Here is a 23,060-nt window from a genome sequence, read left to right on the forward strand (position 1 = left end):
TTTGCCATTCCCATTACCTCATTTTCTCCTTTCTTTTCCTTTCTTTCCTCCTTTCCTCTCTTCTTTCTTTTTTTCCTTCTTTTTCACATAATATATTTACTGGAGAACCTAGAGAGTTTGACTGACAGAGTTTCTCAAGTATGGATTTTGTGATGGCATACTCTGTGTAGCTCAATATATTCTTTACCCTCGAAAGGTCATAAGATGGCAGTCAGATACAGAGACCTGATCTGACTCAGGTTTAATCCCTTTGTAAGACTGTAGCTGGTGTTGTGTTCCTTCTATGGGAGACACAATATATGAATTTTTAGGGCAAATCTACAATGTGAACAAACTTACTTTCAGACAGAATGGTAAATACATTTCCATCCATGGAATTCTCCAGGCCAGAATACCGGAGTGGGTAGCCTATCCCTCCTCCAGTGGATCTTCCTGACCCAGGAATCGAACCAGTGTCGCCTGCATTGCAAGTGGATTCTTTACCATTTGAGCTATCAGGGAAGCTCCAAAATTAAAATAGGAGCAGAAATCTCATTCAACCATGCCTAAACCCTCTTAGCTGGCTTTTGGGACAAGAAAACTTCAATGTGTTGGTTTGTTTAATATAGAATTTTTAGGATCTAAGAACATCTATAACTATAATAACATTTATAATATTTCCATACAGTGTATTAATTCCTTATGAATATTGGGTTGATGCTGCCCAGTAATAATCCTAAAAGTTAATACTTATGTACATAGTGCATATTTGTGCTAGGCACTATCCTACCCCCCCTTTAATTTTTAAAAAAAAATTATTTATTTTTATTTTGGCTGCACTGGGTCTTTGTTATGGCACACAGGCCTCTGTGGGTGCAGAGTGAACTTAGTTGCTCTGCGGCATATGGGATCATAGTTCCCTGGCCAGGGATTGAACCCACATCCCCTACATTGGAAGGCGGATTCTCAACCATTGGACAACCAGGAAAGTCCCTATCCTACCCTCTTTTACATAGTGTGTGCATTTTTCATTTGTCTCTGCTTGGTTTGTAGTAAATTGAAAATGTGGATATACACAGCATATATGTTTAGCTCCTCCTCTTCACATGTATTGGAAAGTGTTGTCTACATTATGTGCAATAATCACTAAGTCCCCACTTACAGTCTCCTTATTTTAAAACCCTGAACAAAAACCTGTGATGGGAAAAATATTGTTCTGCTCAATTGTAGCTATTTAAAAGGTGATATTACAGTTTTGCCACAGGATATATCTACTGAAGAAGCAGACGTGACAACATGAACCACCTCACACATATTTCAAATATTTCTACCCAGTCTTTAGCTTGTCTTTTCAATCTCTTAACAGCACCGTTCTGAGAGCAAAAGTTTTGAATTTTGATGAGATCCAATTTATCAATTTTTTCTTTTATGGCTTGTCCTTTTGGTATCAAGTCTAAGAACCCATTGCCTAGTCCTAGATCCAAATATTATCTGTATTTTTTCTAAAAACATACAGTTTGATGTTCTACATTAATCTATAATCCACTTAGAGTTAACTTTTGTATCTGTGAGTTTTTTTCATGATGGATCCAGTACTATTTGTTGAAAAGTCTGCTCTTCCTCCATCCAATTACTATATTGAAAAGATGGTATTAACTAATTACTGCAGCCTTTCTATACATTTAATGCAATTTTCTTCTAGTCATAAAGTAACTTGAAAGAACCATATTTGATATTTGTGTGAGATATTTGATTTTGATATTCAGAGGTCTCATTTCCTATTTGAGAAACAATATCTTGCCCCATTGTTTTTCCTTTACTGAGCAGCCTTTCATTGTGGTTATAAAGATTTAGAAAAACATGGCACAGTGAGAATGCCTAGTCCATGAGTCCTAAGAAAAGTATGAAAGAAGTCAGAGGAAGAAAAAAAGAAAAGAAAGACAAGAGAGGGCCTGGATTTCAGCTTTGATTCTATCATTTTTTTCTTGGGTTCTCACGGATTGTTTTCCTGCATGTAAATGGGATCAACAGTCCCTCTTCACAGATTCCGCTGCAGTGCCCTTCTCGCCCCAGGGGATAGATAGATGGACGAGACAGACTCTTTCTTCTGGGAAACCATCTCTCTTCCTGAGGCTGCAGGAGGCTGGTCTTAGAGGCATATGTAGAGAGCGGAGCAGCTGGCGAGTGGAGAGCTTGGATTAGCATGTTGGATAGAGGGATGGCGGGGCCATAATTTGCTCCCCACCCCACCCCCAACTCTGCACATCCGCCCTCTGAGCTCAGCTGTGGAAGAGATCAGTGACGTAAATGGATTAGGGAAAGCCTGCCTGGCCTCTTCCTGCTGCCACCGCACCTGGGGCTCTCCACGTTGGAGATTAGTGCGTGGCAGCTTTGTCAGGGGGACAGACATTGAAATGTCAGCTTTAAAGGAGTGCATTTAAGAAGAGACAGAAGAGGAGACCCTCCTTCCTTACCTGTGCTTTCCTGTGAGTCTGCACCTTTTCAAAACACCGGGCTTAGTATTCTTTCTAGTGATTCTTGCCCTTTGGGCAGGTGTTAGTGATCGTTAGAGACGGCTCCTACTGGAACCAAATCCAGCTCTGCATGTGGCAGCCAGTGAGGAACAGACATGAATCACGTATTGGAGGCAAAAAAGGTTGTTAACCCACTTTCCCAGACAGAGAGGGGAGAAGGCGAGAGACATTGCCCAGCAGGAAGCGCATGCTCAGCTCAGAGGGAGCCATTCTCATGGTTTGTTCATTCATTCATTTATTGACTTAACCCTTATTTGGGAGTTTATTTATTTACTGATGTGCTCATTCACTGAGAACCAGACAAACCCAGCCAGTCTCCCAGTGAACATTTCTTTAGCTTCTCCCCTGTGCCTGGCCCTGCGCCCAGCCCTGGGGACACATGGTAAAACATGGGGCTGTGCTGCAGAGGGGTTGGACCGAGCACAGGCTGGCATGGCCAGTGCTGGTCCACATATGCTCCTGGACTATGCAAGGGCTCTGCCACATGTGTGTCTTTGCAGGCATGAGCCTGGCCTCTGTGATTCTGGCCAGTGCCCTCCAGGTCCGGGGTGAAGCTCTATCTGAGGAGGAAATCTGGTCCCTCCTGTCCCTGGCGGCTGAGCGGCTCCTGGAGGACCTTCATGATGGTAACAGAGTGTGTCTGGGGCAGTTGAGTCACAGGGAGTTGAATGTGAAGCTTCCCAAACAGCTTATTGATCTGTCATCAGTCCGAGGTGTTAGACTGAGCAGGCAAGGGACACCCCCACCCCATCCCCATGGAGCTGCTCTGGGAGGGCAGCTCTGTCTTTTGGACCCATGGCATGCTACAGAGTTGGAAGAAAGTCTTTTTGCCTTGGTATGGCAGCCTTTCCAGGCATGGTGTTTAGGGATAGAGAGGCTGGGAGCTCTGTGGGGCTCTCCCAATACCTGGACAGCCTGGGCAGAACCAGAGACAAGAGGCAGGGGGCAGTCACGGGGATGGCTGGCATTCCCACATCGTCCCCTGCCAGATGCTGCAACTGTTAGTAGATAGAACCCACACACTCAGTGGTCTAAACAGGGGAGATTAATATGAAGAATTGTTAAACTAAGAGCAGTAACCGTCAGATATGAGAAAACTTGATATGGTCTCCTAGGACTGAGGGCATACCCAGTGAGGGACAAACTTTGAAGAGAAGCCCCCTCTCCAAGTTGAGGTTCAGGTCTGCTGGAGGAGCTGTGCTTGCAGACCACGATGATGGCGAAGTTCTCTGCTTTACCTGGCCATGGGTGTCTGCAGTCACGGGACACACACAGTACAGGCATCACCTACAGGGGCAGGGTGATCCCCTGGATGTGGGCAGGCGGAGATGAGCCACAGCTCCAGGAGCTAATGCCTGCAGGAGGCCTGGAACCTGCTGTGTCTCTGTAGATAGGGTTGAGAAGCGATCACTTCACAAGGTCAGGCCGAGGGGTGGCCTAGGGACCGAGAGTCCAGGGCGTCTGCAGGAGCAGAGCGTCACTCTTCACACACACACACCACTAACCCCCAAGAAACAGCAGGAGAGGCCGCCTCCCGCAATGTCTCTCCAGCGCCCTCTACTGAGAAAGCTGTACATAACTCTCGCAATGAAAGAACTCTTGCAGTGAAAGGAGGGAGCTAGTATTGAAACATGGATTTGCAGTTTCCAGGCACTGAATTGATAACTGGGACAAACACTTGAGTGCTAACACTAAGATGTCCTGCTAGCTCGAGGTGGAGTTTCCCCATGTGGGAGATCACACATACACAATCAGGGTGAGGACCCTGGCCTGGGTATGAAGGGAGGCTGTGCACCTATGCTTTCGGCTGCATCTTCCTCCTAGTCTTCACTCCTCTTCCCTGCCCTGGAGGCTTTGATGAACAGCTAGAGTATGTCCAGAAGACCAGCTGCCTTGGTTTCTAAATTGACTCCAGAGAAATCAGACTTGTGCTAATTTCCAAGTCGATTTGATCGCTCTTTACCTTTTGCCTTGAGACTCTTGGGCCACCTGTGAACTGGGATGCGTTTACTATTTTCCCAGCCATTGCTGCAGCCACCTTTTGTGACACATGCTCCTGTGCCTGCATGTGTCAGGGTTGAATTCCTTCCACTCCCTGGGTCTTGCTTACAGTTCATCTCAGAGAGGATTTTGGAAGACACCTGCTGGGCACACTCCCACAGATGGTGCTCCAGATGGTGGCCCTATCTCTACACCCCCATCACTGCCTTGGTTTCAGATTCCTCAAACTATGTGGTCTGCCCCTGGTCAGTCTTGCTTTCTTCGACCGGAAGTCTTTCCTTCCAAGGCCATGTTTCCCATATAGAGGCAGCTCCTTTCAAGGCCCCCGAACTGCTACAGGGACAGAGCGATGATGAGCAGCGTGATACATCTCAGGTAAGGCACATGGTGTCTCTGCAGTATCCGTGGGCCTGTCCTCTGGGAAAGGTCTGGTCCTAGGTCATCCCCAGCTCCCAGCTCAGCCCCAAGGAATACTGAAGCAGAATGGATTTAACGAATTTTTTAATGAATTTTAAATGATTTTTAAAAAAATTCCCAGGCTGTCTTGCCTGTAATTTATTAGCTCTTAGGTGAGAACAAGTAAACTTCTCTGAGCCCCAAGTTCTATATCTGTAAAGTGGGGGTAATATGATCTAACCAATCAGCTTATTATAAATATTCAAAAAGAAGTGCTGGAAGAAATATAGGTAAGTGGTCTTGCAGCAGGTAGCAAAAACCCTAAAAGGACCCAACAAATCCTCAAATGGAATGTATCCCAAGGCATGAGTAAAGACTGATGTAGCTGTATCAATGTTTATCTGTATTGTTGACATTAGTGACAAACTGGAAACAAGCTAAATGTCCAGTGAGAGTGGACATGAAGCAAGACAGCATTACAATGAAACTGTAGAAATTTAATGACTTGAAAAGTAATTAAATATATATATATAATTTATATTATATGTATATATATTTACATGTACATGATCTTAGTTGTGTATATACACACACACATACACGCCCAAGGTTCTAAAAATAAATGTTTGCATCGATTATTTCTGGATGTCACATCAGTGATGGTTTTTGTTTTCCCTGGAGATGTTATACCATGCTGCTTTCTGACAACATATGATGCTTTTTAATCAGGCTGAGTCATAGTATGTTATGTAGAGACAGTTTTGGCTACAAGAAACAAAAAGCCTAAAATATAGTGGCTGGAACCACAGATGAATTATTTATGTAACAAGAAGTCAAGAGATTGGTCATCAGCTTTAGTAAATGTCATTATGTACTAAAGCTGTATATTTTCATTCTGTCCTCCTTAGCTGTTGACTTTTTGGTTTTATGCTTGTTGCCTCATGGTCACATGATGGCTGCCACGATTCCACGTATCACATCAGTATTCAAGACAGAAACAAGGGAGGAAAGAATGGGACCAGATGCATGTGTTCCTGTTGACAGTAAAGAACAAACTTTTTCAGAATCCCCCTACTTCATGTCTTTCACAAAAAATGAGTGTCATGGTCACTGAGACTTTAAGCCTCTAGAGTAGGATGCAGCAATGTTTAAATGAGTTGCAGATGATTGTTGGGCTAGGCAGCCAACAGTGTCTTCCACACATGAAAATAAATTATATTTCATTTACAGGACCATGGAATAACAGAAATGACAAATCTAATCATGTGCTTTTTCTCTTGGATAGATGCATGTCTATTCTTTGGGAATGACTCTCTACTGGTCGGCAGGGTTTCACGTTCCACCAAATCAGGTCTGTGAACAGGATTCTCAAAGTCTTGCCAGGTGATGGCTTTGGATTTATTTAGTCTGTTTTCCCAGGGCAGGGACCACATCTGTTGAGCTATGTACCACCACTCTGTCCTCCTGGGTTCTAGGAAGAATTGCCAATTGATTTTTGCTCCTGCTGAGTCCAGAAAGAACCTCAGAATCCTACTCAACATGGCACTCCAGGCAGCCACAATTTGGGATTGGCAAGCAAGATAAGACTCATATGCCACTCTAGTCCAGAGGAAGTAGGAAGCTAGAGAATTTTATAGATGCTGAAGATACCAATTTATAGAAAAGGTCTTAAAGCAGCCCTTACTGAAGTGAGATGCTTCCATGAAAAAGGGTTCTGTGCTTAATCCATCTGGGAAAATATTCCCTACAATGTCTTCTTCTTGAAGATTTATCAGAGTAGTTTATTAAAGACTCTGAGAAGACTTAAAGTGCAGAGACCTTTAAGCTTTATCATAGCGTTTTATAAAAATTTTGACTACAGGATGCATATGTGTCTGCTTGTATGTGTGAATATTCATCTGACACTATAACAATTTTGTGGAAACTAGTATAATGAGCATACACGTTGGAGAACTCTATCCAGTCTGTTTGGCTTCTCTCTTTCTTCCCTACCCTCCTTCCTCCCTTCCTTTCTTCCACCTCACCCTTTTCTTCTCCAATTCAACATCCTAGTGCTTCCGGTGCTCCTTCCGAAAAGAGACCTGGCCACCTTCCTCTTCTGTGGAATTGTTCACGGCTCTCCACTCCCCAGGGGGTTGCATATCACTCCTCAGCACAGAGTGTGCGGCCTATGTAATAGCACACTGCACTTGCAAGGGCCCCACACTTGATTTAATGCTCTGCATTAAAGTTCTTAACTGTTTGAACAAGGGCTTTGTCCTTTTGCCCTGGGCCTGGTTCTGCCCGTAGTCCCCTACCTTCCAGACACGTGCCAGCCTTTGCCCCCACTGCTTCTCCACCTGTGGTTCACCTCCCACCTCTCTCCCAATTAACCTGAGTGTGCTTTTTGATGTTTAGTTCAAGTTCCTTCCCCATCTCCCTCCTCCCTCCCCAGGCTGGGCCAAGTGCCTTCCTCTGTGTTGTGACCTTGTCTTGTACTTCCCAAGACCAAAGCCCTTATCACCTTGTCCTGTGCTTGTCTTTTTGAGTGACCATCTTCTCCATTAGACTTCGAACCTCTTGAGGACAGGGACTGTCTCCCACCTTATATCTCAAGTAGCTGTGCTGTCTAGGCACATTAGAGGCCCTCTGATGTGCTGTATGAGTATAGGACTCAGTAGTCTGCATACATGTGATGATAGAAATTCACAGCTGATTCTCCATGGCAGGAAATAGTAGAACAGCCTTCATCTGAAAAATAACTTGCAGTATGGATGAGCGTTAGAAAAACATCTGATTGTGAGTCTGAATTTAACACCCTTTCCATGTAAATGCTGGCCACTTAAACGCATGAGGAAAGTGTTTAATAAAATATGCATTTTTCCTGTTGCCTGATGAGTTCGTGTGACATGAAGTTCAACCAACGATAATCGACCTTATGCTGACCACTGGTGATTCCAAAGTGAAAAAGCCACAGTGCTTATGGTCTTGGAGCTCACATTCTAGGGGAAAGACCCAGTGAGAACCACCTAATAATTTGAGAAAATGACAGGCTGCCCAGGTGAATGTGAGTTAAAGGCTGATCCTGGTTTGATCTGGGTCCTTGGCATAGGCAGAAATCCATTTTGTCAAGCACCTGTTTTTCGTAGGGATTTCAAGCATGTGTTTGGGCTCCCCAGGCACCAAAGGGCGTTCCAGATTAGAGAGCGGCAAACTGCACACAGCTGGTGCAGAGATAATTGCTCTGCATTTTGTGGTCTCGGTGAAGTAGCCTGTGTCCCTCCCTAAGCCATGCAGAAGGAGTGGGCATCTGTCTAGTTAATGAGACCATCCGTTCCCGCTGGTCCCCGGGCACGCCTGACAGGACATTGCCCTCAGTGGCTGCAGCTCTGTCAGCCTCTCACAGGGCTGCCCCGCTCTCCAGCCCCTGCAGCTTTGCCAACCCCTTCACTCCATCTTGCTGACCATGTGCGAAGACCAGCCTGGCAGGCGGCTGCCGCTGCAGTCTGTCCTGGAAGCTTGTCAGATTCATTGGGAAGAAGCGGCTGTCCACCCAACTTCTGCCAATCTGCATGTCAGACAGCTGGTCGGCTTGGTCCTGGGCACCATCTCTGAGGTCAGTGTGGATCTGTGCTTTTCAACCTCGGGGACTTTCCCTGGCCATGTGTGGCTGTTGAAATTCAAATGAGCTAAGTTATAGTTCATTAGAAGGAAATAAAACATTCAATTCTTCGGTCACACCTATCAGCCACTTGCAGCCGGCGAGGGCCATGCTAGACAGGGAAGATCTAGAACTTTCCTGTTATTGCAGTTCTGTTGGGCAGCGCTGGTGAAGACCTTTGGGGGAGCTTAGATTTCTAATGTGGCCAAGACCTTTGGGATCTTTAAAAGAGCCTCTTTGCATTAAAATGGTTATGTTTATGACCCATGAGTTAGCTCTCTTATCAAAATTCAAATCTAGGCCTGATATGAGAAACCTTCCCTGACTGTGCCTACATGGTCCCTGGTTGCCCCCTGTCCTCTGCCATCTTATACCTGCAGAGGGTCCCCTTGCTGTGCTTGTCTCATTGTGCTGCTTGCCATGTTGTGTGCTTGCACCCATTGTGTGTTCTCCAGCGCCTAACAAGGGGTCTTGCACATACCAAGCATTTGGCTTAGGTTGGGTTACCTTGAAGCAAAGTCAGGGCATTTTTGTGCAAGCTAGTTTTGGGGGAGGTGCTCCTAGGAGAGGGAGTGATGGAAGGATGTGTCGGGGGGACAAGCTGAGTAAGGTGGTGGTCTCAGGTGGAGACAGCCTCAGCCTGGCCCCAGCGGGGAGCTCCAGAGCAGGAATTGGACCTGGCCCTGAGGCCAGGACAGAGCTCAGACTCAGGTGGGGCAAGCGAGGTATCAGTTGTGCAGCACTGCCCTAGAGCAGGGGGCATGTTGGAGAATTGAGACCAAGATTAACAAGGAGGCATGTGGATGGAGAGGAGGGAGTAGCTGGGGAAGCTGCCCATAGTCAGTCAGAAACTGCCTCTCCCATCCTGTCCTCCTGTTTTGAACTTCTTCTCTCTTGCGGTGTAAACATGTTACTCCTGTCCACTGAGCCACAGGATTCAGTGGGGAATGAGGGGCTCTTTTATTTGAAAAACACTAGAGCCTACCATCCATCAGTGTGCCATTGTCCCCTGATGGACACTGTGATGATGCTCAGCATTGTCATCAGAAAATTGTAAAGTGATTTTGATCACTTATTCAACTCTAACTGGGGCACTGAGCTAGGTGAGCTACAAGGGTGTGTAAAGCACACAACGAGGTCGCAGGTGGCAGACAAACAAGTGAATTTGTTGCACCATGGTGTAATAGAGGCAGGTGTGAGTAAACTGCTGAGGGGAGATGATGAGAAGACGTTCGTTTCAGCAGTTATGGAGAGGGCAGAGGTGGAGAGGATTAGAAGTGGAGAAGATGTAGCTCTGAGTCTTGGAAGCACCGGGGCGATCATCAGGGAGACTCTGGCCTGTGGTGGGGGTGCTTGAGCCAAGGCACAGGTATGCATGAGTAGGCAGGTTTTGGGGGGTGGGGGTGAGTGACCCACTTCTAGGCTGCGTGGGTGGTGGGCGAGTGTGTGGGTGAGCTCACTCTGGTGGCTACTGTGCTCCTGGTTTGACTCCCAATGTGAAGGGCAGACCCTTCTACATTGACTCAAACTCATGGTCAGGCTGTATGTCTTTATGCAAGTGTTCCCTCTTGACCTTGGGATGTGGATGTGTGATGCACTTGGCCATCAGGTGGAGAGGAGGGCCGTGGAGGAGAGCTCCTCTGCGCAGCGAGACCGAAGCCACCGGCTCAGGAACAGGCTGCATCAAGCGAGCTGTGAAAGCCAGGCGGTGCGGGCTCTGGGGTGTCCGCATCGCTGCAGAGGTGGGTGCAGCTCCCTGAGCATCCCCTGGGTGGGCTGATGATAGCCACTGTATTGTTTCCTGCTCCATTTGTTGTTTCATGGCCTGATGTCCATGCTGTAGGCTCAGAGAAAGCCCAGGCAAGCCCCATTCTTCCAGGTTGCCCCCGAAGCAAAGGGACTGAGCTTAGGACTCTGCCTGTGTCCTAAGGAAAGCTTCACTTGGAGATATAATTTAGCAGAGTTATTTATAGCCAACGTAGACTCTTTTTATATTGAGTTTTAACTGTCCAGGTTGATAAAAACAAATTTAAGCAAACATTATGAAAGAAAGAAAATTTTTTCCTTTAACTGATTTCTAGGTGGAATGAAAGGAGAAGCAATTTGTAAAGATTGTTTTTATTGTTGCTCTAAGTGTGTTGGAAGAATGGCTTTTACAATAATCAAGTCTTCTACTATTCTCTACTTTTCAACTGAATGTGAGATTTGAAAAAGAAAATAATGTTGCTATCTGTTGTCCCTAAAACAAGGTACTCTTTCTTGTTAGGCTTCATCTCTCCCAAACTCCCACAATCCTCTGTGACTGTTATTTCTGTTTATGTTTTTTGCATGAGGAAACAGAAAGGTCAAGTAACTTTGTCAACATCACACAGCTATCAAGTTGTGATGCTGATATCCGTGCCCTAAGTTGCTTAATGCAAGAAAACTGTGCTCTTTGCTTCTGCCCATGCCTTCCACTATGCTGTTTGGTTAGTTTCAGAGAGAAGCACAGAGACCCAGAGCTCCCTGGAGCCCGGACTGAACACCTCAGCACACGGTCGCTGCAGCATGTCTGTGAACAGGTAGGCAGCAAGGTGTACAGTGCTGTGCACTTGGTGTGGGGTACTGATGTGGGAGCAGCTTTACCCTGCTTCTTTTTTTGATTATTAATGAGAAGTCTCTTGCTTTTCAAGAAAAACCCGACCCTATTCCACTGGCAGGTGAAGAAGCCACATTTAAGCAGATATGAGCTCAAGATGATAAGGGGCCTGATGGCAGTTGTGCTGTCAGGATGTTCTCTCTCCTCTAGAAACCAAGTTAGGCTCAGTTTGGGAACAGCATGCTGCCGGTTAGAGACTGTCTATGTCAGATGAGCTGCACAACAAACAATCACAAAACACAGTGTTAAAAACAATGATTTATTTAGCTTTTGATTCTGTGCTAGGAATTTAGGCTGTGTTCAGCCTAGAGGGAAGCTGTTTCCACTGTTAATTGTTGCTTCTTCTCTGACTGCTGGCCAGTGCCCTTCCAGTTCAAGTTCCCCCAGATCTTCAGGAAGGCCGACGGCTCAGCTCTGGTTCCGCTCTTCCGGAAAACTCACGGCTGGCAACTCCTTCCAAAAGAGGTTTTTTGCAAAGAAAGGGAAAGGTGAGCAAAGAGGGTCAAAGGGCACTTCCACGGGTGGTGTGAGAGAGGAGCCATGAGTGGCTGACACAGCAAATAAAAACGGGCAGGGTCCTGCTGAGGGCCAGCCTCTCTGGGCTGAGATTTACAGACCTGGACTGAAATAATCACCAACCTTGCAATTCAGGGCAATAGGTCTTATGGAGTGGCCTTGCTATAAACTCTGTAGGCTAGAACGTTGAAGGTGCCAGGTCCTACTGTTCAGGAAGTTCGCAGCTGTTGATGTGAGGTGGGGACAGAACAAGGGAGGTGGTGAGAGAGCTGACAAGGCAGAACATACTTGGAAGCGGCCTTCTGAACAGGTGACTTGTAGATGCAAAGGAATGGGTGGGATAGTTCGGGAGAGAGATTCTCCAGGCTGGTTGGCACAAGAGCAGGCGAGTTTGGATGAGTGTGGGGAGTTGGGGCTCAAGAGTAGCAGGCTGGCTTGCCCCGCTGGAAAGTCCAGGCTGACAGGAGAGACCATGTTGGGTGGCCCCTGCTCATGGCTCCAGGTACCCGAGACTCCTGGCAGGCAGTCTGGTCTCTGCTGAGGGGCCAGCTTGCTACACCTGTGCTGGAGGGTGAGATCGGGTGTGGTCCCAGGTTGTACCTTCTGCCCGAAACAGCCCTGGCACCAGCAGTCAGAGCCACTTTCAGTGTTTAGATAAAAAAGTACCCCTTCCTCCATGTGTGATACTGACACTAGCTGAAAAACTAACCATGCAAGGCCACAGTGGCCATGGGGATAGGCACCCCTGGATCTGTGACAAGCCCTTTCAGAGCAGGCTGTTCACGAATGAGGCTGCCTCTGCCTGGCCTTCTGTTTGAGCATCAGGAGCCCTTTGGGAATGTCAGACCCAGAAGCCCCCAGCAGACTTTGTCTGCCTGTCTGTCGCGGAGAGATTTTCCTGATGTGCTCAACTAATTAGGGATGAGTGGAGCCTGGCATAGCCTCAGGACATCCTCTCCTGTGTGGCAATGAGCACCATATTCCACTCCAGCCCCTGCTGCACTCTAAGACCACTCTCAGGTCCTCATGAGCTTGGAGGGATGGGAGTCGAATGCTTCTATAATATTAGGAACTCTCTCAGGACATGCATTACCCCCTGGATGCTCTTTTGGCCTCTTGAGACAGAAGTCCTGATGGGTACCCTTGGGGGACACATTAGATGGCCCACGTAGGGACTTCCCTGGAGGTCCAGTGGTTAAGACTTCACCTTCCAATGCAGAGGATGTGGGTTCGATCCCTGGTTGGGGAGCTAACATCCCATATGCCTTGTGGCCAAAAAACTAAAACATAAAACAGAAACAACATTGTAACAAATTCAAAAAAGACTTTAAAAATAATCCACATTAAAAAAAAAAATCTTAAAAAAAGGCCCACCCAATCCTGTGACTCACTGGTGTTAGTTTGGGTGAGTTTCTTAACCTTTTGGAACCTCCACTTCCTGTAAAAGGGGCTGAGAATGTGCACCCCACAGGATGATGGCTGGGTATAAATAATAATGGTATCAAGGCATTTCCTGGGTCACAACAATGCTATGAACATGAAGTACTATGACACTGAGAATAAATAATCAGACACACTACCGATTCAACATCCACAACAGGGTAAAATGTTTACTTTGAATCTAAATCTCAAAGTATTTTTGTTTTCAAAAACTCTAGTTGCATGTACTATATTTATACATACAATCATGGAACAACAGACTGGTTCTAAATAGGAAAAGAAGTACGTCAAGGCTGTATATTGTCACCCTGCTTATTTAACTTATATGCAGAGTACATCATGAGAAACTCTGGGCTGGAGGAAGCACAAGCTGGAATCAAGATTGCCGGGAGAAATATCAATAACCTCAGATATACAGATGACACCACCCTTAAGCAGAAAGTGAAGAACTTAAGTGCCTCTTGATGAAAGTGAAAGAGGAGAGTGAAAAAGTTGGCTTAAAACTCAACATTCAGAAAACAAAGATCATGGCATCTGGTCCCATCACTTCATGGGAAATAGATGGGGAAACAGTGGAAACAGTGTCAGACTGTATTTTTGGAGGCTCCAAAATCACTGCTGATGGTGATTGCAGCCATGAAATTAAAAGACGCTTACTCCTTGGAAGGAAAGTTATGACCAACCTAGACAGCATATTAAAAAGCAGAGACATTACTTTGTCAACAAATGTCCGTCTAGTCAAGGCTATGGTTTTTTCAGTGGTCATGTATGGATGTGAGAGTTGGACTATAAAGAAAGCTGAGCACAGAAGAACTGATGCTTTTGAACTGTGGTGTTGGAGAAGACTCTTGAGAGTCCCTTGGACTGCAAGGAGATCCAACTAGTCCATCCTAAAGGAGATCAGTCCTGGGTATTCATTGGAAGGACTGATCTTGAAGCTGAAACTCCAATACTTTGGCCACCTGATGCGAAGAGCTGACTCATTGGAAAAGACCCTGATGCTGGGAAATATTGAGGGCAGGAGGAGAGGGGGACGACAGAGGATGAGATGGCTGGATGGCATCATCAACTCAATGGACACGGGTTTGGGTAGACTCTGACAGTTGATGATGGATAGGGAGGCCTGGCGTGCTGCGGTTCATGGGGTCGCAAAGAGTCGGACACAACTGAGGGACTGAACTGAACTGAACTGTGTTGTATAATTTTGAGACATATAAGAGATTATATGATGATGCATGAATTATGACACTTAAAATGAAGTGGACACCCAAATGAAGAGCTAGAACATCACCAAAACCACACCTACTTGTTTAAGACATCTGCTCTGAAATGCCCAGCCTAGCTAGGCCCTCGGCCCAGTTGACCTCATCTCACTGAAACCTGCTTCCTGCTGGTTTTGGGGAAGGGAACGCTGATAGTGGGTAGGAGGAGGTGAAGCCATGGGAGAAGCTCAGTTCTGAAGCTGGGGGTCCAGCCCTGTGGAACTTGACTTTGATTTCTCTTCTCTACCGGGAGTAACTCTGCCTATTTCCTCAGTTCTCCAGGCCGGAGTTTGCCCTGATGGCTGGAGAGGCCCCGGTGACCTTGTATCTGCCTGGATCAATTGTGGTAACTGCTGGGTTAGACTGGGCAGGGTTGAAGGGTGGTGAGCGGCCTGAGGCTGAGCAGTACCCGAGGCTGATCGAGCTCTGAGGGGCTCACCCTTTCCTCCAGGAGCCTGCCAGCCCTTGCCAAGTCACACTCCTACTTCACATCCGTCCTTCAACATCCTCTTTCCCTTTCTGAAGAAACTTCTGTGACTTCTGACCAAGTCCTGCTTGTCCTTCCAGACAAGCTCTGCCTTCATTTCCCTATTTAGTCAGGAAATATTGTTGAAGCATCTAGTAGGTGCCAGGCAATGCTCCACACCTCAGATCTCTTGATATGAAAAAAGCAGTCTCCTTTTCACATGGAGTTTATGTTCCAGCATTATGCATTTATTTTCTGGAGAGGAAAAGTCAATCTCCCTTCCCTTGATCTGCTGGCTCAACCAAGGCAGACCTGGATTGGGGGTGAGTGACAGGCTGTCCCTCCTGAGGATCAAGGAAAGAGCTTTGGTGGTGTTGGTCCATTGTGGGTACAGCCACTGCCTGCCTTGCTCTGAGATGTTTGACTGGAACCCTTCCTGAACCAGCCCTCTGGGGAGGAGGGGAGAGATGTTTGAATATATAAGCGGGTAGCTGCCCTGAGTGAAGGTTGGCAGAGGTTGCAGGGTAGGGAGGGGGAGGAGGAAACTGGAAGGGCCCTGGGGTACCAGGGAACAGAGAAGGTGGCAGCCAAAACCCATTACCAGAGGTGGGCAGGCAGGACCACTGTGAACCCAAGCTCTTTGTACATGCTCTAATGGGATGTCATTTAGAAAACGTACATTCAAACATACAATCATTACAAATTTCAAGAAGGCAACTGCAGAGCATTAAACTCAAGCACAGAGCACTTCAAAGCACCTTCCATACCCTCCCCTGCCCCTGGCACGAGCATGTGTGTTACACAACAACCAGGTGACACAGGTGCGGATGAGCAGGAACCAGAGTAGCTTAGAGTGTGCCATGTGGTCATCCCTGCCTGGGATCATGGGGAATCCCACTCTCACAGGGTCCCCAGTCCAGTGGAGCTGGGGAGTGGAGCTGCCGCTGGGTGTGGGAGGGTCATAGTGTAGTGGCAGGCATGGTCTCAATGGAACTAAAGCCATCTGCAGTGTCCATCCGTGACCGTCTTTTAATGAAGACATTCTGAGGAGGTCTGGGCCAGGCCTCAGGCTAGGCTTTGGGGCACGGGGAATACTCAGCCCTCATCCTTAGAAAGCAGGGACCCTGAGCACAAGGAAACAGGGGAGCAGAGGAGGGTGTGGGTGGCTCAACCCTCCAGGCTGCAGATGAGAGGTCCTGAGCCCAACCTGGAAACCTTGTAGGAACACGCATGAGAGGATGGAGGGGAAGGCACTGGGGGCAGTGGGCAGTGTGTGCAGAGATGTGGCAGACCAGCTTTTGTGGAGTGGACCAATGGGCTGTTCTGGGCGGCTTAGCGGAGGTGACAGTGGTCGGGGTGGGACTACAGAGGCAGATGCATCTGGAATTAATCTGAGCAGGGTGAGGGAAAGAAGGCAGATGCTGCTCCACATCTTTGGATGCGCCTCTGCTGATCAAATTCTTGGTTCACAGTAATCCGCTAAGCTCTAGCCCTCTCTCCTCCTTGGACAGGTGCCCACCCAAGTTCTCTCTGTTGTGCTCTGTGATGACCTGGGGTCAGTATTGCATTGTTCACTACTCTGGGGGTGTACGGTTCACCGTTGTGGCCCTGGGCAGGAAGTGGAGCCCCAGGGATTTCTGCAGGGGAGAGACATCCGCTACATGAGCTGCCCCCACCCCCAGCCTTCCTGGCCCCTGCAGAGCCTGACAAAGAGCAGGGATTTGAGTCCAGTTCCGTCTTTTACTAACTGTGCAACTCTAGGCTGGTCCCTTACAGTCTCTGAATCTTGCTTCTCATCTGCTGAACAGGAATCACAAACATACTCATCTCTTAGGCTGTTTGTCAGTTAAAGGAGAAAACACACATAAAGTAGTTAGCACAGTAGCTAGCCCATGGTAAACACTCCATGTCTTTCAATTATTGTTACAGTTTATACTGTTCTTGTTTTCAGACCAGAAAAGCGAAGTCCTTCTTGGCTCTCAGGGGCCTCTGTGTGGTGTTGCCGAGCGGGCAGTGCCTGGAGGTGAAATGTGACATCACGTCGACAGTGGGAGCTGTCTTTAGTGCCATTGCATCTTTTGCCAACCTTGGGGAGCTCACATACTTTGGCTTGGCTTACATGAAAGGTAAGTGGCTCCCAGGTAGCCCACAGCTGGCCTGATGCCTCAGGTAACCTTGGTGTCTAGGTGTGTATGTGGTATGTGTGCTCAGTCACACATTCATGTCCGACTCTTTGTGACTTCATAGACTGTAGCCCACCAGGCTCCTCTGTCCATGGAATTTTCCAGGCAAGAGTATTGGAGCAGGTTGCCATTTCCTACTCCAGGGGGTATTCCTGACCCAGGGATTGAACCCTCGTCTCCTGTATTGGCAGGTAGATTCTTTACCACTGTGCCACCTGGGAAGCCCAATGTCTAGGTCCCTGAGTTCTATTCCTTCTAACAAAACTGCTTGAGACTAGGACGCTGCACCTTGCACACCCAGATACAGAGCACCTGGCCCATGGCAGAAAGGGAATAAATACTCAGTTCTGTGTTTTTTAATTTTATTTTTATAAGGTGGTCACTGGGAGGCAGATGATAAGTGATATCTCCTCTAAGATAAATATTCATATTTTCTCCTCTGGGTGCTAAGTTTCTTTTCATGGACACTCTCATCTTTGTTCCCTCTTCTTGGCCCCTCGTGGACCTGACAAAGGTCCTGTGGCGCTAGGAATCCAGACAACTTGCTTCTGCTCTCTCCTGTACTCAGTCGGCTCCTGTCTCACCCTTTGGGCAGAGCTCAGGGCTGTGAGTCTGAGGCGTGGTGCCTGCCCGACTGCTTTTCCCTCTAAACACTCTCTACTTCCATTTTAGGCAAGGAGTTCTTTTTCTTGGATGCTGAAACCAGGTTGTGCAAAATAGCCCCTGAAGGCTGGAGTGAGCAGCCCCAGAAGAAGAGCTCCCCAAATACCTTTGTGCTCTTTCTAAGGATAAAGTTCTTCGTGAGTCACTATGGGCTGCTCCAGTGAGTGCTGCAAACTTCTTGGTTTGGTCCTTAGGGTGTTTATGTCTGTCCAGGCTGACATTAGAGATAATGGGTAGGCAAGTGCTTGGCAAACTAATGTGTGTACACATTACAACGGTTACTGTGTCTGGTCTTCTTTTTACTGGATTCCAATATGACAGAAAAGGGAGAACAGTCAGTGTTTGGGGACAAGCCCTGGTCAAAATGAAAACTTTACCCTTTTGTTTCATACATATGCCAGTCAAGGTCAAGTTCTCTCTCCCCTGACCCCAACATGTCCCACCTCCCGGCAGCTCAGTGATGAAGATGGGAGGAGAGGGTCACTGCTTTGGGACTGGATCACTCTCTCTATTCCTTTGCTTATTAGACATACTATCTGACTAAGTATTGGTTTTCTTACTTGAGCCACAAGAACAAACATCTCCATGGGTATTGTGGGAAGTGAGTAACCCTGTGTCATGGGCATAGAATAGCCCTCAACGAGTGACAGGAGGCATGGCGTGGATAAACAAGATCACCCGTGTGTTACTGGTACTGCCCTCTGGGTTCCTACTGACTTGTATCCCATCTTCTCTCCTTTTTCTGCTTCACAGACTGAGGAAACCCTCTGGCTTTAGTGTTCTCCTTTGCCCTTAGCATTCCAGTAACTTTTATTCCTGCATCTCTTTGGCAGGCACAGCTGGACAAGGCATCAATTTTACCTGCAACTTCGGAAAGACATCCTGGAGGAGAAGCTGTATTGCAACGATGAGACGTTGTTGCAGCTGGGGGTCCTTGCCCTGCAAGCTGAATTTGGCAGTTACCCAGAGGAGGTAGGGGTGGAGATCAGGGGCCCTTGGGTGGGGTCACTGGAGGAAGCAGTTATGGGACAGTGGGGAAATGTTATAAATGTGAAGACTGAAACTGTGTTCTTAGCACCTACCACTGAGATTGGGGTAAACTGCATCCATCCATCCATCCATCCATCCACCTATCCATCCAACAAATATCCATCAAGTGTTCTTTGCTAGGCTCTGGGAGATACAAAAATGAACAGGTCAAGTTTGTACATTGTAAGGTAGTTCTAATCTAAAGTCTTGCCTAAAACCAGTAATGTACTAATTTATTGAGCTCATCATCACTAGCTTTCAGATGTATTGTGCCATGACTCCGATAAAAAAAAAGACAAACATTATAACTCAACCTGTACACTGTGTCCATGTAACAGAAATGAGGCAAAAGTTTAGGAAATAAGATGCACTTGTGTGATACATACTGGTATTTCCTGTTCTATTCTAGTTAATTTATAAATGCTGGTTATGAACCACTCACAGGTCACCAATGGATTACAGGCAGCAGTTTGAAAAACATTTTTCAGGCTTCACCAATATCTTGCTCTCTTCCCAGCACATCTTCAGAAGTTGCCTCAATGTCTGGAGCCTTCTAAGTCCCTCTTTATCCCCTTGCATTTTTCACCATCTGGTATGGAGTATCCATTTCCTTATCAGTCTTGCTGTCAGTCTCTCCATTAGAATGGAATCCACCAGACGGTAAAGATTTTGTCTGTTTTGTTCTGCCATTTCCTTCGCGCCAAAGCAGAGCCTCAAACATGGGGAGTTTGCTCAAGAGCAACTGATCTAAGGAGTGGGTGGATGAACAGAGTACAGGCTCCTGGCGGGATAACACTGTGGATAAAAGTCATCCATTAGGAAAGTCAGCAACTTGCTTGTCAGGGAAATGTAGTTCAGTTCACAACACCCTACCCTTCTCTGACCCTCACTTCCCTCCTCCCACTTCATCTACAGGGACTGAGACCTCAGTTTCTTCTCTTGGCACGTCCCCACCCTTCCCCCTGCCTGGGCAGGCAGTCTTCCAGGGCCCACATAACCCCTCCCTGCCCCTTTGACAAGCCTCCAGGCCTGTCACTGCTTGGAGCTCCTTCGTGTCTCCTCAGCCTCCAGAGCTGGAGTCCTAACCATGCCTAGGCCTGCTCGCTCCTGCCTTTGTGCTGCTACTTTGAGGGGGGTCTTGGGAGAAGAACGGCCCAGGCACATGGAGAGTGCTGTAAGCCAGGGGTGCCCTGGTGAATCAGTCACCATCCTTGTTGCAGCCTCTAGTCCAGCCCTGTGATGGCTCCTACAGACAGGGAAGTGTGGCCTCCCAGGGCAGTGTTGGGCTGACCTTAGCAGGCTCTATAGATTGAGTTTTTGAGTCAGATGGAACGAGGTCCAAACCCTGCCTCTTTTGTTAAGGAGCCACGTGGCATTAGACATCATTTCTCTGTCTCAGCTCTTTATCTGCAAAATGGAAATAAGAGATAAGAGTAGGTCAGAACTACTGTAAGGGTGGAAGGTGGTGATGTATGTCCGAGGCCCTGCACGTCGAAACTGCTGTTTGCAAGTTTTCCTGCCCCTACTCCAGACTCAGGAGTGCTCTGCTGGAAAACAAAGACTAACTTTCAGTCTGCGGATTCAGACATACAATGTTTAACCTGATACCCTAACTCTAATGCTGAGAGTTGACAGAAACAGTAGGCCAGTTCCACTGAAGGCAGTTGGGAGCACACAGGCCCAGGCCCTTCTACACTTTCTGCAATACAGGCCCAGACCTGATTCTAGGCACCCCATTCTGGTGACCCCTTGTGCCCATTACCTGCCCAGTTTCTGACTGGCCTCACCTAGTTTCTGCCTCAGCCTGGATCTCATCCTTCACCTTCAGCTTCTACTTCAGATCCTGTCTCACCTCCACCTCTGCATCTGCTCTGGCCGCCAGTGTGGTTCCAAGATATTCTCTGCTGCCCCCATGTGGCCCCTAAAGGCAGGCCTTTTCCCTTTCTTGCACACGTGTGTGCATGCATGTGTGTGTGTGTGTGTGAAAGCAACAGATTACACATACCTGTTCATTTGTGCATCTACTCGCTCAACCCTAATTTATGGAGGGCTTGCTCCTTGCTTGCATCATCTAAGCCTGTGTCAACCCAGCAAAGTTGGTGTTATTTCCATTGCATTTTATTTTAAAATTTTAAAAAATAATTTTATTTATTTATTTATTTGTTTTTGGCTCTCCTGAGTCTTAGATGCTGTACAGACTTTCCTCTAGTTGAGGGGAGTAGGGGTTACTCTCTAGTTGAAGTGCACAGGTTTCTCATTGTGGTGGCTTTTCTTGATGCAAATTGTGGGCTCTAGGGCGCAAGGGCTTCAGTAGTTTTGGCACATGGTCTCAGTAGTTGCGGCTCCCAGGGTCTAGAGCACAGGCTCAGTAGTTGTAGTGCACGAGCTTAGTTGCTCCGAGGCATGTGGAATCTTCCTGGATCAGGGATCAAAACTGTGTCTTCGGCAATGGCAGGCAGATTGAAGAATTGTGCCTCTGTGAGGTCAGGTAAGCTAGTGAGAGCATAGCTGGGACTCATTTATAGGGCCTTGCTATACTATGTGCCAGGCACATCAAAGGGCATAAGGAGGTCTCAGAGTGCAGTCCTCTCCCTATGTCTGGGTCACTGGTTAAGCAGGAGGAGGAGGCTGGCCCGTCCAGAGCTGCAAGGATTTCACGGCAGCCTTAGTTAATGGGTCCCAAGGCTGGGCAGCGCTGCCAGTCAGATCCAGGAAGGAACCTTGTGTGCCCTTCTAAGGGGTGGATATTTTGTCTGATAAATGGTTCTGGTGCCGGGGAAAAAAAAACATGATTTGGAAACCACTGCAATGAAAGACTGGAGGCACTGATGGATTCTAAGCTGGGAAGTAAGTAACATGATTACATTTGCATTTTAAAAAGGGAGACAAAGACAGTTTGGTACAAAAATAAATCTCCTTAATCACATCATTGCAGCAGAACAAATTTCCTCTGGGTGCATTCTCTTCCAGCCTTTGATCACACACAGGGATTTTATGCAGTTGTAAACGTTGCCACATTTGATTTGCATTCTGCTTTCTCACTCAATAGTATGTCTTCCCCTGGCCTTCCTAATGAGCTTTTGGGATAACCACGTGGTATGCCTCACTAGGGCCGGAACTTGGCTTTCTTATTTGTTTTCTCACTTGTGGGCATCACCTAGAGGTGCCATGGAAGTGCTCATAACTACTACTATTATTGTTCCAGTTGCTTCTAATTTTTCTTTTTAAAATAAATGACAATGAAAGAAATACTTGTGCTGGAGCTTTTTTAGTTTCATGTTGACTTCTGTTGATCTGACTTCTCTTGTTCTAGCAAAGGGATGCTGGGTCAAAGGTCCTAAATTTTTAAAAAATGTTTAATGTTTAATGTCCTAAACAATTTTAATAAATGGTTCATAGATTTTTGTTTTAGAACAGTTTGAGGTTCATAGCAAAATTGGGTGGAAGATGCAGAGATTTCCTATATGGCCTTCTGCCCCCACATATGCTTCCCCCATTATCATTGTCCCCCACTATCATTGTCTCCTACTATCAACTGTAATTTATTGCAATTGATAAGCCTATGCATTGATATATCCTTATCTTCCAGAGTTCACAGTTAATATTAGAATTCGCTGTTGGTGTTGTACATTCTATATGTTTGAACAAATTTATAATGACAGATATCTACTCTTACAGAATCATACAGAGTAGTGGTTTGTTTTTTTTTTTGGCCACACCATGTGGCTTACAGGATCTTAGATCCCCTACCAGGGACTGAACTTGGGCCCTGGCAGTGGCCTAACCACTGGACCACCAGGGAATTCCCTAGAGTAGTTTCATTGCCTTTAAACTCCTCTGTGCTCCACCCTCCTCCTCCCCTACCCATGACAACTGCTGACCTTTTTACAGTCCCTATAGTTCTGCCATTTCCAAAATGTCATATAGTTGGAATCATATAGTTTGTAGCCTTTTCAAACTGGTTTCTTTCACTTAGTAATATGCATGTAAGTTTCCTCCATGTCTTTTCAGCTTGATAACTTATTTCTTTTGAGTGCTGAATAATATTCCATTGTCTGGATGTACCTGAGTTTATTTATTCATTCAGCAACTGAAGGACCTCTTTTGCTTCGATGTTTTGGCAACTATGAATGAAGCTGCTGTAAACATCCACGTGTAGGTTTCTGTGTGGACATACATTTCCAACTCCTTTGGGTAAATACCAAAGAGATGATTGCTGGATCATATAGTACAAATATGTTTAGTTCCACAAAAAATTGAAGAACTGTCTTCCCAAAGAGGCTTAACCATCTTGCACTCTCACCAGTAATTGA

At 46.7% G+C, this 23,060-nt stretch overlaps 1 protein-coding gene across 3 annotated transcripts in view; it reads left to right on the top strand.

Annotated features, from left to right (window-relative positions):
• The first annotated feature begins 2,997 nt into the window (after positions 1 to 2,997).
• FRMPD2 (FERM and PDZ domain containing 2) overlaps positions 2,998 to 23,060 on the top strand; it is a 70,347-nt gene continuing 50,284 nt past the window's right edge. For 2 of the 3 annotated variants that reach the window (XR_014074657.1, XM_081562032.1), the window contains exons 1-3: positions 17,143 to 17,246; positions 17,728 to 17,878; positions 18,552 to 18,690. Coding sequence is in view for 2 of the 3 variants with exons in the window: in XM_081562032.1 (XP_081418158.1) it covers positions 17,147 to 17,246; positions 17,728 to 17,878; positions 18,552 to 18,690 (390 nt within the window). In the remaining variant the exon portion in view is untranslated. Of the gene's footprint in view, positions 3,140 to 4,731; positions 4,890 to 8,313; positions 8,506 to 10,159; positions 10,293 to 11,023; positions 11,112 to 11,549; positions 11,677 to 14,680; positions 14,753 to 16,823; positions 16,999 to 17,142; positions 17,247 to 17,727; positions 17,879 to 18,551; positions 18,691 to 23,060 lie in introns of those variants that run through there. The other variant, XM_081562016.1, reaches the window with a different exon arrangement.

This window comes from Giraffa tippelskirchi, chromosome 2 (assembly GCF_054371585.1).
Source record: "Giraffa tippelskirchi isolate mGirTip1 chromosome 2, T2T-mGirTip1v1.2.pri, whole genome shotgun sequence".
Lineage (NCBI taxonomy): Eukaryota > Metazoa > Chordata > Mammalia > Artiodactyla > Giraffidae > Giraffa > Giraffa tippelskirchi.